The sequence below is a fragment of the Pelmatolapia mariae genome, linkage group LG13 (genome assembly GCF_036321145.2).
Source record: "Pelmatolapia mariae isolate MD_Pm_ZW linkage group LG13, Pm_UMD_F_2, whole genome shotgun sequence".
Taxonomy (NCBI): Eukaryota; Metazoa; Chordata; class Actinopteri; order Cichliformes; family Cichlidae; genus Pelmatolapia; species Pelmatolapia mariae.
In genome coordinates this window covers 18,490,664-18,506,732 of record NC_086238.1, presented here as the reverse complement: position 1 = coordinate 18,506,732, position 16,069 = coordinate 18,490,664, and the positions used below count along the sequence as shown (strand labels likewise).

At 43.0% G+C, this 16,069-nt stretch overlaps 1 protein-coding gene across 1 annotated transcript; it reads right to left on the bottom strand.

The window, feature by feature from the left end:
* Positions 1–10,830: 10,830 nt before the first annotated feature.
* dact2 (dishevelled-binding antagonist of beta-catenin 2) lies at positions 10,831–15,392 on the bottom strand. The gene is made up of 4 exons (XM_063491306.1): positions 15,002–15,392; positions 13,621–13,753; positions 13,233–13,523; positions 10,831–13,136 (listed from the first exon to the last, which is right to left on the bottom strand). Exons 1-4 carry the CDS (start codon positions 15,272–15,274, stop codon positions 11,254–11,256), a joined length of 2,580 nt encoding a protein of 859 aa, XP_063347376.1. The 5' UTR covers positions 15,275–15,392; the 3' UTR covers positions 10,831–11,253.
* Between the last annotated feature and the right edge of the window lie 677 nt (positions 15,393–16,069).

Here is a 16,069-nt window from a genome sequence, read left to right as displayed (position 1 = left end):
ATAGGACCCTGCAGGAGCCTGAATATTAGTAGTTTTACAAAATAATTCAGAAATAAATGTAATGAAAACTACTGATGAAGCTGTATAAACCTCAGGGGATCACAGAACTATTGCATTTCCTTCATCCTCAGGGTGAAATGACTGAATCAATAATCAATCAAGTGGTTATTGAGACATTTCACTCAAAACCAAAGGTCAGGTCAAACTGAGTCAAGTTAAGGCAAGCCCATTTTCTGTGTCAGGTCTCCACAAATCCAAGTACAAAACACAAGAACACACATAAACAACACATTATTATGGAAAGCAAAGCTAGCTAGCAAGTTAAAATTATAAAAGGAGTCAAATAAAAAATATAAATAACAGGAACAAGAGCTAAAATAAAACAAAAAAAAGAGGTAAGAAAACAATTACAGTGGACTCGACAAAACCATAACGCGCTCAGAATAACAGAAAGTGAAAATGTGTAGGTCTTTAGAACTGATTTAGATAGGTCCTTATATGGGATGGCAGATATTTCCGGAGCAGAGGAAAAACAGAGAAAACCTGCTTGGTGTCAGTGTTTAGGCAGCAGGGGGGCACTGACAGAAATGACTGAGTTGCATGAATATTTGTAAAAAAAAAACAATATTACAATGCAATAGTTGGTGAGACTGAACAGACATCAGACAGATGACACGGCTGCAGCACTAGCTTGGCTAGCAGCTCCAGAGTCTGCTTTTTTCTGCAGTGGAGTGAAGTACTGATTTAAATTGCTAAAACAAAACATACAAACAAATAAAAAAAATTAACATAAATGTTACATGAAGTTATACCGCAGTAATAAAAGCAATGGAAATGCAGTGTGCTTTCGCAGTAAAACAATATTCTAACAAAGGTATTTAATCAGTAATGTTTGATCTGAAGATTAAGAGAGAAAATGATTGCTTTCAACATTAGAGGGATCCAGTGTTCTCCAATAAAAGCAGCTCCACCATACTGACTCCAGCATGTGTCAGGAAACAGCCTCTACAGTAAAGAGCCTTTTGTCAGCAGGGTAGCAGCTTGCTCTGTCATTATGCAACAGCAGCACACATCACTTCTTAACTGAGCTGTTTACATTAGGTGATTGATGACAGTTATTCCCCTGCCACCTCTCCAGCAGGCTCAAAGGTGCATTTAAGGTTTACAGTACTCCATTACTGGTGCATATGCATGCCTTGTTAAGAGGGAACAATGTCTGAGGAAATTGATCTCACACATGGATATGCTGCTTGGACTTCCAGCCCAGATTGTTGCTGATGTCAGGCTAAAGTGAGGCCAGATTACTGTCCTCTGACCCTTACTTAGAATCTTCTATAAATACAACCTGGTTTCCTGGTTGACAAATCCACTTATGGGACAGAGATGTCCTGTCTTCTTTGTAAGAATGTGCCATATGTTGATGTCCTGCCTGCTGATGCGATGAAAGGAGCGATGAAGCGGAAGAATAAGAGCAGAGACGTTGTTTGCCGTTAGCATTCTCCCCAGTTTGATGGAAAAGTGATGTACAGGCTCAGTTCTTACACTATTGTCGCCTCAGATTAGCTTCCCTTCTGTGGCTGTGTGTTTTTCCTCCACAGAGGATCCATAGACTTCACTGCTGCTGCTGTGGTGACCAGCATCCTGTGCCTCACTGTAGGACTGCCCAAGACGCTTGGTAAACACAGGAAATACAAAGCCACTAAATACATCCCTACTGTGTTTGGAGGACTGCCATGACAACACATAGTGGATCTCCTGGAGAGCTGGGGTGTTTGTTAGGTGGATACACACTGAGATATGCCCAAGCGTTGCCCTTCTGTGCTGGGGCATGCAGCTTTGGCTCATGTGCTGCCTGTCACGCCGCTAAAATAAGAAGCTCTCTGGCTGCAGGGACACAGTTTGTTTAAGACAGGAATCTGTTCTTGGCTTTCGCACATGTTGAACTCTACTGGAATGCTGGGTTAAAACTCTCAGCCTTAATCTGCTTCATGAATCTTTATGCTGGAGTTTTGAGATAAGGCCAGTGATCCTCATGCGTGCACAATAGAGGTCAGAGCAAGTACGCGCTGACTTCTCTGGTACATGGATGAGGATCTTCAGACAGCTTCAGATTAACTTTCTCTCTGCAGAAACGACTGTCAAGGCTAATGTGCTCTATAAGCACGAGTCAGCTGGAGACAGGATCAAAGCTGGACTTTCTAGCCAAACGGTCCCTGCCTTATTGTATTTTTTTTTCTTCCTTGGCCCTCTTTTTTTCTTTAGAGTTTAATAGCTTTCCTGACTAGAGAGGAGGAAATCCAAATCTGCACACGCATCCTGCAGAGAGGACGTCGTTGCTGTCATTGATCGCACCGAGGAAGGATACGCTTTTTGGTGCAGCTTGTAAAAAGCAGTGAAAAGAGACAGGATTGATCAAGCAAAAGCACACCCAGCACAGATCAATAAAATAGATCGGCTAGGGAGCCACAAGCGTGAGGGCATCAAATTAAACTGAATGAGAGCTGAAGGCTGCTGGAGAGCAGTCTGACAGGAACCTCTAAAGCTGTGCGTCACCCTATCTGTCATCGTTTTCTTTATTTATTTAATGATTGTGGCATTTGTTAGGTGGCGCCGAAAGGTAGCGTGACTACATAAGCCTACCTGAGGCCATAGTGAGCAGAGTTCCCACAGAATATACTTTAATAGTTGTTTTGACATGAAACTCCCCACCACCTAACCTTGCAAGAGCCACAGACCTGTATTGTTTCAAAAGAGCTTTTCTGTAAAAGTAAAACTGCTTGTACTAACAAAGTGGCACGTGGTTCATTGATCTTTAGCACTCCCTTTCTCCGCTTTTTGCAAAACCATGTAGTGTACATTTCTATGAGTCGCCCAGACATGTTGCTACTGATTTATCTGTTGGATTTGTGCCATTAGTCAAGGCCTATCACTGCCAAATATTTATATGGTTAACTGAATCTACGCAGATTTTCAGCGATGCTTTGATGTTCTTGAACTTCTTCATGTGAAAACACCTCCAAAAGCTGCAAGGGTGTTATGTTTTTGATACAGGTGAAGCCCAGCTGCTCTTATTGTAATGAATGACACACACACACACACAAAGATAAGGGATCTTACTTGCATTCCTCCTTTGAGACCCTCTAAACTCTCTGTCCTTCATGTGCAAATCCCTCAACAAGCTGGCATAGTGTGTCCCCCTGGGTTGTCCTGTTCAAAGGAGCTGTGGGGTCAGACTTGGCAGGTCAACCTCAGAGTGCCAGAGTTTACCCCCAAACTATCCCCCATCCTTCTAAAAACACAAGGGCCCCCAGATCTACTATCATCCTTCCTCACGTCCCAGCCCCGTGTTGATTTACTGCCTCAGTGCACACCCCGTATAAACATATCATCCTCATGTCATCATCCAGGCCTGCTTCACTGAGCTGACGTCCAGATATTGGTGAGTTATCCACTTCTCTGCGGTTAACACCATGAAACATTACTCATAACCAGGCCAGTTTTCTCCAGAAGCCCCTTCATCTTTGCCTGCAGAACATTTATCAAACACTAATCCTGGTTTATCTGGAAGCACATTCACTCTCAGGTGTTAATGTTTATCTTAAGAGCCATAAATGGGAAGTTCATTTGCCGCCCTTTTAACATATTTATGCCAGGAAGCTGTGGCGCTAACATCCAAAAGCGATAACAGAACTGTTACCTTCCACTGTGACAGCATGCAGCTCATACAATATAGAAATACAATAATTAGTGAAATAATAGATTTTTTTTTCTATTTGAAACATCCTTTTAGAATGACTTGAACCCCATTTCCTGTCGTAATTCTTCTCTTCAACTTTCCCTACTACCACAGTAAAAGGGCTTAAGGCCAGCCCTCCCCCATCAGTTGCTTTTGTGTCATGTTTCAAAGACCCATTCCTCAGTACAACATAAACAAATGACACTTGAGTGCATTCAAACAAACTTTGGCCCTCTGGAGCTTCAAATTATTAGGTTTCACATTACGTATTTACATAAATGTGTAGCGTAAACTGTCCATCTCTTATTCTTATAACTATACTGGCATTTTTATGTTTTTATTCTTTTGCAAGTCTATAAATTAAGCTATGAAAGATATTTTGGAATATTTTCTGTTATCTCTGTGTTTCCTGAAGGTGCAGTGAGTTGATACCATACGGTCTGTTCCCCGCATGACCCCTGACCCCTGTGATGAGAGAAGAGGCCTGTCCAAATCAGCTCTGTGACAAGACCTCAGGGTGTCCTGCAGTTTGTTAGTGGAGCCAGATGAAATTACATTTGTCTGCTCCACAGTTTTCTGTTTGTTTGACTTTTGCCTTGAGACACTGAAAAAAAAAAAGGCGAAATAGAGACTAATGCAAAACAAAAGGACAGAAAGGAGGTTCTGAGTTAGGGTGTGTTACGGAAAGAGCCTTATTATTTCCCGCAGTTTCTTAGTGTTGGATCTTTTCCATTGCACCTGCGAGCTGGGACCTGTCTCAGATGAGGGGTGTGCAAGCTAACCACTGTACCTTGGAGACAGAGGCAAACAAACGAAACGGCAAGATACTGACCCCAAGGAAATGTGGCACTTTCCACCATAACAAGCAGTTTCCCCCAGCTGACTCGAATTTAATTGGATGGTCTCGGATGCTTTCAAGAAAATACAGCGTGTGTATTTCATTAGAATTTCTTTATTTGATGGTGCTTTTCCTTTTAAATCAAGTAGCTATTTAAAAAATGTTTGAATTGCTTAAATTAATGAGGAGCACTTGGGATTGTAAATCTGTGACAAACAAACAGTTTAGAGCTCCTAAAATTAACAGAATATCGACTTGTTTAAAACAAGCCAGCTGAGCCCATCTTTAACTGGAACACATGGGCTGGAAAGAGACAAATGGGGAGTCCTCGCTCAAAGTCTAAAATATTTTTACAGGTGTTAGGCTCGAGTCCATTACGGTTGGAGCTGTAGAAAGCCACAGCTTTCAAGTGGTCGGCTGCAAACGCTCCCAATGGGTTTATGGCATCTTGTGGAAGGAGAGCAGTCACATGTGAAGGACAGGCAAACAGAGTGGAGGTGATAACTAAAGATAGCTAGAGGTCAAAGATAAAATGCCTGTAGCTTGGTGGGTGAACGAATAAACGCATTATTTTAATAGAGATATTATTTGTATGCGCGGATGTGCCTGAAGTCAGAATATTCACAGAAAGAATTGATATGTTGGTAGGTGAGAGTCTTGTTAGTAGCCATATGGGAGCAGTAAGGAGGGTGATGGGGCGTGAGGGAGGTACCTGTTGGGTCTCATGTACTCCTGTCACTCTGATCTTATCAGGGGGCCAGACCAAGAGGAGGACCAGCTGTCACTCTCCCCGCTCTTTTGATGTCCTCCTTCAGAGCTCTCACACAACACTTCAGAGGAGTCAAGGCTTGTTTTTTGTTCATGATGAGAATTGGTGGCTTTGTTGGCGAGCCAGTTGACAAACCCAACAGTAGGGGGAAAAATGCAAGATAAAGCAAGATAGTTAGTGCTCTCTGAGGATGTATGAGGCCCGGGTGGTTCAATTTAGTAGTTTAGAGCCTGAGGCTGACAAAAGAGAAGCAATTCCTTGAGCTGAAACAGGACATCCTGCTCATAAAAATGCCAGGACATCCTCACGGAGACACTGAAACTGATAAAAAAAAAAAGGGGAAACGTTACCCAATACTTCACAAATACACTCTCCATTTTCCATAATGAGCTTATGATTTATTTTTTTTAAATTGCACACTTTAGGTAGAGTCCCACTAAGCTACAAGGGGATTGTGGAGTAATCATTTTCCCTATACAAGCGTGAAAACACTAGGAGTGGACTGTTTTTTAATAAAGTTTGATGTTCAAGCAGCACCGACATGCTTGAGCGTTAACTAATAAACTTAAAGCATTACTGGATTAAAAGTCAATTTTCCATATCCCACTGATTTATATAATCTCAACTGTTTTTAGCTGAGAGAGCATGTTCACACCTTGCTTTCTGGATCCCTACTTCAATGTTTTTAGCATTCATATATTAACAAAACAAGAGTGGTTTTTAGCCAAGCAGGGAAGGCAATATCTACTATATGGATAGTAGGGTGAAAGTAATGAACTGTTCAGATATTTGTGGTCTCCACAAGATAAACCCAATCACTTAGATTTACAGGAAATGTCCCTGTTGAATTATAGATAGCTTGTAAGTAAGGTCAGTACTACTGTTAGATGTGCCAGCATTAAAATCGTTTTCTGTTTCAATTCCTGAACAGTGATAAAATATCATGATTTGCCCCAGTTCCACGACACCATACGCCACACAAAATACCATTTTACCACAAGGAAGAATGTAATTAATTTCAATAGCAATTTTTGGCCTTGGTGGCCCATTGTGTGCTGTTCTCTGGTAGTCACATAACACGTATGCAGAAATCAAAGTCCAAGCACAACGTTACTGAGTGAGAGTGACAACAGTTTTCTATTACTGATTTGAATTTAAACATGCCCACCAATATAAAAAAGCTACTGTAGTAAATTTGGAAAATACTTTTCCACTTGCACATCTGTCTGTTTGACATTTATGATTTTTAATTGAAACGCCTCAGCAGCGTGTGGATTTATTTAACCAATCAGATGTTACTTTATTATCTGGGATTACTTTGATCTCCATACAAAACTGTTATTTGTTTACTTTCGTTGATGATCAGATACCTGAGCTTCCACTGAGCTTTGTATTCGCTGTCAAATTAATTATTATTATATTATCGTTAATTTTATCTGAACATATTTTCTCACAAATGTGTGTCTTTACATGGATTGCTAATACCATCTGTACTGTAGTCTGCCCAATTATCTGTCTGCCATTGTTTTTTTTTTTCATATTAAAAAAGCTGATAATGTTGGCTTCAAATGCTAGAACCCCACGACTCCCTCACATGCGTGCACAATCTTTGTCTCAGACAATTGCTTGGCAGGAGCGAAAATACTCACAATGCCCTCAGTTACTGTGAGTGCGTGCCCTCCATACACTGCGAACTTTTGAACCAGCTCTTGACCACAGCTTGAAGGGGGTAGAGACAATGGTTAGTAAACATGCTGGAATGAATGAAGGGATTAGGTATTAAATGACAGGATGTGCTTAAAGAGGAACAGGTGGTAGCTGAGAAAGGGCCAGCTAAGCCCTAACATCATGCATCTCCCTGGAGCTTTTTCTCCATTTTCTGCATTTTCATGCTCTGTCTCTATTGCTCTCCATCTTTCACACTTGTCTCTGGTTGCTCATCTCTTTCTGTTCACATCCCCGCTTTTCTAAAGTGTTGTCTCTCCGTTCTCTATCTCTATTGTCCACTTCTACACAACCAGCGAAGCCTGCTCCTTAACCCAAGTCTCAGACTATTGACATTCATTAGATTGGACATTCCGGTCCAGCCCCATTCATATGTACAGTAAGCAAAGGGACAAAAGCCTCCCCACACACTACAGAGCCCATCCCCCATGCAAAGGACTGCAGTTGAGTTGCTGGTTGAATCAGTGGCTTAACTAAAAGTGAAGAGACTACAGTTAAAAATCCAGTCATCTTGTCAACATGATCGCTCATCACAAAATATCTGGTGACATTTCAAAATACAACCACAGTTTTCACTAAGATGTCATGTTGATAAGCTGTATCATTGCATTTTGCACGTTTGCACCATCAAATAATAATCTGTGTGTTACTGTGCCAACAGACATCTTTTTCAGCTGATCTTAAGTATTCTCATATGAGCCAAATCTGCAATCATCTTTTAGAAATCAGTCCATGATGATCTGAAATAAAAATGACTAAATGAGCTACAGGCGAAATATGGCCATGACTCGGCTGTGGCTATTCTCATGAGTCAGTCTGCTTTGGCTCTGTTATCCAACATGTTAAACTAAAGTTAATCCTTCTTGTTTTTTTGCAGGATCCTAGAAAAGCATGAGACCCCCTCCTGGGCTTCCGGGGGGTTCCACTTTGGGCAGGAGAGGAAAGCTCCTCTCATCGGAGTGGTAATGAGTTTCTGAGCTCACATTTGTCAACATAGTAAATCCACATCTTATATCTGAAGCCCAGCACCCTCTTTCACATGAGGGAAGCAACACAGCCTCACATAAATCATGTAAAAAAGAAAAAAGAAAAAAAGAACTACATGATGGGAAATATACAAACAAGAAATGAAGAGAATTACACAATAAGCAGCGTGAATTGAAAAAGGAGTATTATATACTGGAGTAACTGTGATGAGGAGACGAAACAGACTGCTTGATGTGGTATTATGCGCTGTGAACATGCAGGCAGATTGGGAAGGGCTGGTGTGGATCGGGTTTTGGGATTACCTCATGCATGTGTAAGAACAGAATCCCTCCTCCATCTGTGACCCAGTGTGAACCAAGTCAAAATTGAATTACTGTAGTACCTGTCTGTGACACGCCCTTTGTTGTTCTTTTTCTCCTCTCAGTCACGCTTGTTTGTGATATTTACCTTGTTTTGCAGATGTGACATTGTTACAGGATTGCTAACTTCAATCTAAAATAATCTGATTCCCTTTTTTATCTCTCTTGTTATTTTTGGGACTTTTACAGAGATGGAGCTGTGAATGGACTATTAATCAAATCACATGCATATTAGCTGAAGAAGTAAGGCATGCAGGGACTTAATGCATAATAAAATCACTGTAACTGTAAAAGCCAGCTCAGTGGCGTGCGTTCTTGGCACCGTTTAACTGTCCTAGTACTGAAAGTAAATCAGCATTACACATGCACCTATTTATAACTCCCTGAACACTCACAAGCCTGGTCTGCATGTGCGTGTAAGGAAACCTAATGTGCTATTTTAATTTTTCTACTTAGGTAATGTACCATCATTGCTTTGATGCTATTTCAATCAAGACTTTTTACAAAAGTACGATATTTAAAAACACTAAACAAAACTAAAACACCTTTGTTAACACCTTTGACTGGCAGGTGTGAGCCAGGAAGATGCCTCATCTTGATTAGATGTGATCATTTACCCATGTGTTCACACGTATATGGTGTCAGACTCAGAGCAGAGTGGCTGTAATGAGATCCCACACGACATCTGTAGTCCTTCAGTATGACTTGACCCGTATCCACTGGGAATCCTTCTCCTATGTGTACACAACTTTAAACCCTATAAAATGTCATGGGAAGATCCTGTTTGCAGGTGTTTGCCTGCATACCTGATGCTCAGCGTGCTGCTTTCAATTCCACCCACTGTGGTTTGATCACCTTGGCAAATTATTTCTCCCAGGTATCCGAGTATAATAACAGTTAAGATTCTGACTGATTCTGCATGAAAGATTGAAAGAAAGATGAAAGATTTTGCGTGGAACGGGCTTGCAGTAGACAGCCAGGCTTGCCCTCTTGCCACGGTCTCAAACAGCGAGTTAAAAGAAAGTAACTGGCTGATATGTCGGACACGGAGGAACACAATAAAGAAAGCCCAGAGACGGCAAGCATAAAACAAGGCCCCTGACCTCTTTGTTATGACGAGATGCTCTCTCAGAGATGGACTGGCCCTACATCTGGAAAGGTCACTGAACACACAAGGTCAGGCCGTCGCGATCCTGCAATACTCAACATCAAAGACAAGTCCAGCTCCTGTCATGCTCTCTCTGAGCTGGGCTGAAAACAACAGCGCTAATCCCACCGACCACTTGCTGACACTCTTACAAAGAGGACAGAGGTCAGCTGGATGTACGAATCCTAATAAGCTGTTTTGATTGTTGCAACTTTGTGAACTTAAAGTGCTGACTTAGATCAGCATGCACCCCCTCCCCCTTTTCCCCTTTGTGTCTAAAATGAATAGAAGAAATGTGCTTCTGCTCTTTATTGAGCATTTCTATTTAAAAGAAATGCATTTTTTAAACCTCTGAAGGTAAAGTGAACATTTCTAGTTAAAAGAGAGCGAGACTCATGCTGAATAAATGATTCATGAGCCAAAAATAACGGCCTTCGTAATGACTGGATTTGCAGGGACCACATCAAAGCAAAATTTGATCAAATGCTGAAAATGTTTGTCAGGCCTGTAAGCTTCTTAGTTGTGAACTTTAAGGTCACTGTGGCCTCCTGATGGGAGAAAACATTATCAAATATGACCAAAGTAGAGAAGACTGATTTTTGGAAGTGCTGCCTACCTTCATTCATGCCCTTTCACTCACCCCATCTCTGAAAGAATTTTAATGGAAAGATACCGAGGCAGGCTTTTTAGAAACGAGATTATTGGGCAACTTCGTGCAGCTGCCCCCTGCCTAAGCTTCTCATGACAGCTCAGAAATGAGGAGGCTCTTATCATCTGTCATTACTTCTAAATCCCATGTGCCCCTTGCTATACACACCGACTGATTTAAAAACTGCACGTCTCTCCACAGAAACCCGAACCTCTGCAGCGACCGTCATCTAGGTGTCTGTTTGCGAAACTCTAGGAGTGGGAGTGTGTGTTTTAGTTCGTCATTGTAAGTATTTACTTACATTCAAACGAATGGGGCTGATAGGTTTAACCCTGTAATTAAACACGACCGGCTGGTTTGATTGTTGAAGCTGCGACTTATTAAACCAACAGCTGGGCAGAATCAGGAAAGCAGATAAGGAGCTATCTATGCTAAACTGGGCAGCCACAGTGGGATGTTTGTGAGGATTAAGTAGAGACTTTTCCAACATGACTGATAACAAAGAGAGAGCAGAAGAAGAAGGAAGTTACCAGATAAGACACTGGCAACACTGTTTTGCTCACTGGTTCATTTTTTAAAAAAAAGGACGCACAAATCTCCCAGTGTACATTAAATATCAGTTTATTCAAATAAGATGATTAACTATAAGCAATCAGCCAAGTGAAAGTAAAATGGTAAATAAACAAGATTTATTTCTCATGTACAGGCAGTTATAAGACAGAGAAATGAAATTGTTCAATGCAGCTGCAAGCTATGAGAAAATTCCATTATAGCAATATGTATTTTAAAATAATTAAGTGTAAGGGTTGCATTTTTATACATGCAGTACATACAGTGATTTTTTACACTTTCAGATTCATTCATACATTGTTGTTTTTTTCTGTGTTTTTTGTCATAGTAATTACACAATCAGTGCACAAATGCGATCCAACTTGAATTAGAGGTTTTCTTACAATGGACTGCATTAGATCTTAACAGTTCTGGGAGGCTAAAGCTCTCTGTGTTTTCCCCAGGAATGCTCATTGTGCCTGGAGGAAACTCTTCTACACCAGGGTCATGACCTTTAAGGAGGCTGGCTGGAACCGACGAATCTTCTTCTTCAGGGCTCTGGAAGCTTTGATGCGGCAGGCTGCGGGCTCGGGGTGGGGTGGGAGCTGCTTGAGGGGCCTTCCAGCTGCGGTGGGTCCCAGCGCAGCCTCAGCCCACACCATGCTTCCCTCCTCTTCATGGCTGTCTGCCTGCTCTCCCTCGTACAGGGACAGGCTGCTGTCGGAGTCTGAGAAGGATTGGAAGCTTTGGCTGGACTCGCTATCTCCAAAGCGGTTGGTGGTGTTATCGCTCATCTCTCCCTCGCTGCTTTCAGCGATGGTGGAGTGAAACAGTGAGGCGCATTCAGCTGAATACTCAGACTCACACCTTGGAGGGTAGTGACTGGTAACATGAAAGGGTGCTGGAGGGTATTTGGCATTAAGACTGTGGAGAAAAGAGCTAGAAGACACGGAGGACTGGAAGGGCCGTGCAGGTCGTATCCACTGGCCTGGCTTGGCACTCATACTCCGGACCATCTGCATGCTCCCTGGTGCCAGAGCATGGGGCTCTCTTGACCTCGGACGCTGACCACACGAGGCCTGGAACATGTCCGCATCAGAAGGCCATTTGGCAGTCATCTGCCTTTTCTTCCTCTGCTCTACAGGCTGCTCATACTCCAGAGACTGCAATCTGGGGCTTTTGCTGGACTTTGTAACAGCATGGCAGGGATGCGACTTTGTCTTGTGGGTAGACATGAGTCCAGGACTGTAGAGGCTGGAGTCTGAGCCTGAACCCTGTCTGTATCCCTCTGTTTGACAGGTGGGAATTTTCTGGGTTGCTTTCCCCTTTCCCGATCTTCTGTGGTCTCCCTTTCTTCCAGTGCTCATCTCTCTGGTCCTCTCACAGAAGGAGTCAAAGTTTTGGTGCCTCGCAGCTCGAGGCTTCTCGTTGGTTTTCCTTTTCAGTTTCAAAGCCTTGCTTTTACGATCTGCCTGCCTAACCTTGACCTTCTGAGATCCTGCAGGGACAAATTTGGCATGGACAAACTCAGGTGAAGCTGTGTGACTGCTATGAACCTCAAAGCCTTGACTTTCCTCTGCACTAGAGCTATGGGTCATCACCGGTCTTTGCCTGTGATCCTTCCTATCTTGCGGCCTTGGCTCTGGATTTTCTCCACATTGTTTGTCAGAAAGGCTCTTTGCTACACTGCCATACCTTTCTTGTGGTTTATCATTTGTCTTCAGCGATGAATAGGTGACCTCATCAGAGCTGTACTCCTTCATGGCAGCAGGATAGGAGTACTGCTGTGGCACCTGTGGGCCTCTCACTGACTGTTTATGGTCTGCAATATTGACTAGCTCTTGGCTGGAGTATGCCATGCAGTGTCTCTTCTCGGTGAAGTCTAATGGAATGATGTTTGTCATCTTAGTTGGAGGAGGCTGCAGCATAAGCACCTCTTTCTGAGCCACTTCAGAAAAAACACTTTTATCTTCAATGGGTTTCCTGCAATAGTCACTGTGTTTCTCCAGAGTTCGACTTCCTGCATCACTCTGGATTTTGCTCAGGCTGCGCTGGAGAAGGTTGTCAATGTAATGTGTCAGTGTCTTTGTCTCATAGGCCTTTTCTAGGGTGTTGTAATTGTTTCCTGGGGGTCCTTGACCCTCTAGTAGTCCATACATGCTTGCTTCACCCCCATTGGAAAAGATGGGACTCTGGAGAGCCACAGCATGCAGGGGGCTGGGATAGTGGTACTTTTCAGTCCCAATGCGGGACTCCAGATTGCGCTGAAACTTTGGGTCCCCTGTGGAGGTCTTAAGGTTTGGACACATTGGGGGTTTCTTTGCATCCGCAGACTTGTAGTAGCCTGGAACTTGAGCCAGCATTCTGTCAAGATCACCTGATGGAAACAAAAACAGACATTAACTTTCCACAGCTCTGGCTCCTTTTACAAGAAGAAAGACTGTCTTAATAAAAAATTAAGAGATGTCATTACCAGTTGACACAGGTCTTGGCCGCGCCTGTTCGGAGCCTGTAGCGCTTGCTCGGATCCTGCTGCTGCCCAGATGAAGGCCTGAACCCCGCGGAGGGTTAGGCTGGGTAGTGCTCTCATCAGCAGAACGTCGGCGGCATACATCAACTTGTGGTGGAGGGCTAACGTGACAATTAGAAGGGCTCATGGGAGCGAGGAGAAGGCTTGTTTGTGAAGATGACAGGCTCTCGCTGTACACTGAATTGCACGAGTTTGACAGGGAGCAAGAGCCGCCATCACTGAGCTCATAGAAACCTTGAAAGAAAAGGAACAATTCAATGAGTATCTGCTCAGTATTTAAGAGTATGTGTAGTAGGTTGGGTGTATGCTTTAATATAGTATGCCACCACACCTGAACTTGGCCTGCTGTCACTCTCCAGCTGCTCCGTGGAGGCCTTGCTCACATCCAGCTTCAGCTCACTGATCTGCTGGTCCAGCTGCTGCAAGTGAGTCTTCAGGCCCACATCCTGCTTTCGAAGACGAGACTGAAAAACAGGCAACACATACAAAAGTGTGAGTGGTACACCCTAGAACAAAGACTGTCTCTAAAAAGATTTCCTTAGAAAGGTAGAAGATTTCTGAGCTACACAGTAAAGCTTCCCATGCAAACAACGATTTCACTCAGAGTTTCTTTGTGCCAGTCTCTGAACAGGAAAATTGGTCTTAAAAGTCAAAGTCTATGTCAGTAATGCTGTAATTCCATTAAGATTAGGTCTGTTGTTTAGATAAAAGAAGCTCTAATGTAGAACCATCAGAAAAACAAAAGCGACTCAGCTGTGGCTGATGATTAACCCCAGCAGGACATGGGGGAGCATGGAAGAAGCAGTGGTGGGTAACTCATTTCTCCCCCACAGCGAGGGGCTGGCCATTGTGTAAACTACTACAGGAGGAAAGCTTGGGGGTTGGGGCGAAGCACTGCTTACTTTGCAGCTTGAGTGGGGTATTTACTGTTACAGTGGTTCTTAAAGTGAAATCCCTGGAGTCAGTGCCTGTAAACACACTATTTTATGAATGCTACATTCTCTTGGAAGATCATGTTAGATCATCTGGTTTCTATTTAAACTGAGACCATTCTTGGAAAACTCCCAGTTGTTATCAGCATGATTGCAAAACGCAATTTAAACCTTATGCTGTCTGATACATTTGACCAGTGCTGCATGTCAAGTATAGCACCCTAATCCCTTGCACTTCCTTTAAAATGCTTATAACAGCAGCCTGCATGGAAAAAGCTTGTCATGGAAAACTCCACAGAGCTCTCTGTCTCCACAACTCCTCTGAGGAACAAGACTCCCTTGATTCTTATCCACAGCAAAAGTTCCATTTTTTTTTTTTTAATTTCCCAGCATTAGTGGTTAATGATTGAGGTTTGACCCCCTGCGGTCCTCATGCACAAAGTGTGCGCGCACACACAGCTAAAAAGTCCTCGGGTCCTGCAGTGAACCTTGATTTATGACACCCATCCTACTTCCTACCCCCAGCTGAGGACATAAAAGTGTGTCTGGTAATAATTGAAGGCGGATTGCACATGAGCATCAGCTGACGGAAACCCCTTCTATACAAATAAACTGCTTTTAAAAATAAATAAAATAAATGTGAGCACAGTGAAGCTCTCTAATATTTAATGAAAATTGCAATAAAATATCACGACAGCATCAAGCTGTGCATAAGCATAGTATCACAAGAGATTCTGTTGTTTTTATTCTTTATAGCTTTTTAATTAAATGATATCTTACCAGCTGTTGCTTCAGGGCTGTCAGGGTCGCCTCCAGTCGCTGCTCCTCGGCCCCCATGAGCCGCGCACCTTCTGAGTCTGCGTTGACCGAAGTGACCGGTTCCTCTTGGTCGACTCTCAGCGCCCAGTTCACCATATCGCTCTGTCTGTCCCGGAGAAGCTGCAGCTCGTGCAGCCCTGCCAGAGCAGCCTGCAGCCTCTCTCCGACCCTGCTGCGGTCCACTACGGCTGCTGCGCTCAACATCCCCGTACAAGAGCCCTTCCTGCTCAGCATGCTGAATGATCAGCGCCGCCCGGGAACATCCAGAAACACAGTGCCGTTAAGGATAACCGCTTCCCTTCTCCCCCGGCTCTTGTTGTGCTGTTTGGATTTTAAACTACCTGTTAGAATAAATTTTGAGTAGAGAATAGAGACTAAGCTCCTCCCACAGACCAAACGGTCCTCCTCCTTATTGGCTGGCACGTCGGTCCCAATGAACATCTGGTTCTAATCCTCCCCATTCAAGTCCTCGCTGACTGAAGCTGCCCAGGCATGCGCAAAGTTCATCTGCGTAATACCACAAGATACCGCAGACACTTTATTATGCGATTTCCATCATTCTTTTGTTGCTATTAATCTCTCCAGTAGCGGAGCAAAACAAAGACCCGGAATCATCTTTGTGGACATCTGCCAATGTTTTCAGGGAAAGTAGACATGTGAATAAAAACGACAAGTATTTTTGTAGTCACGAAACATCGCATTTAATCCCATCAGAGGCGTGAAATTCAACAAATTTGAGGCAGAAAGTTCATCTTTAAATTGGTGTGATCTCGATGGCGCTTTAAAAAAAAGTCTTCTTCAATATAATCTTCATCGGGTTAAAACTCACACAAATCATAGTTGTTCATTTTTGTTTTTATTGTTATTATTTTGGAAATGGATACCTGCAAGATTAAACAAATGCAATAAAAGAGACTGGCCGGTTGATATAGACCAATGACAGATAAACAGCTCCATCGTGTGGTTGAATAGAAAGATACAGTTTATGACACTGGCTATTTTTTTAAGCTCATCATCTCTATAATGAGT

Excerpts from the sequence above, each read along its gene's own strand:
- dact2 (XM_063491306.1), bottom strand. The coding sequence starts at position 15,274 with ATGCTGAGCAGGAAGGGCTCTTGTACGGGGATGTTGAGCGCAGCAGCC. Across the intron at positions 13,524-13,620 it reads TGACAGCAGGCCAAGTTCAG|GTTTCTATGAGCTCAGTGAT; the intron begins GTGTGGTGGCAT and ends TTTTCTTTCAAG. Across the intron at positions 13,137-13,232 it reads GCCAAGACCTGTGTCAACTG|GTGATCTTGACAGAATGCTG; the intron begins GTAATGACATCT and ends TGTTTCCATCAG.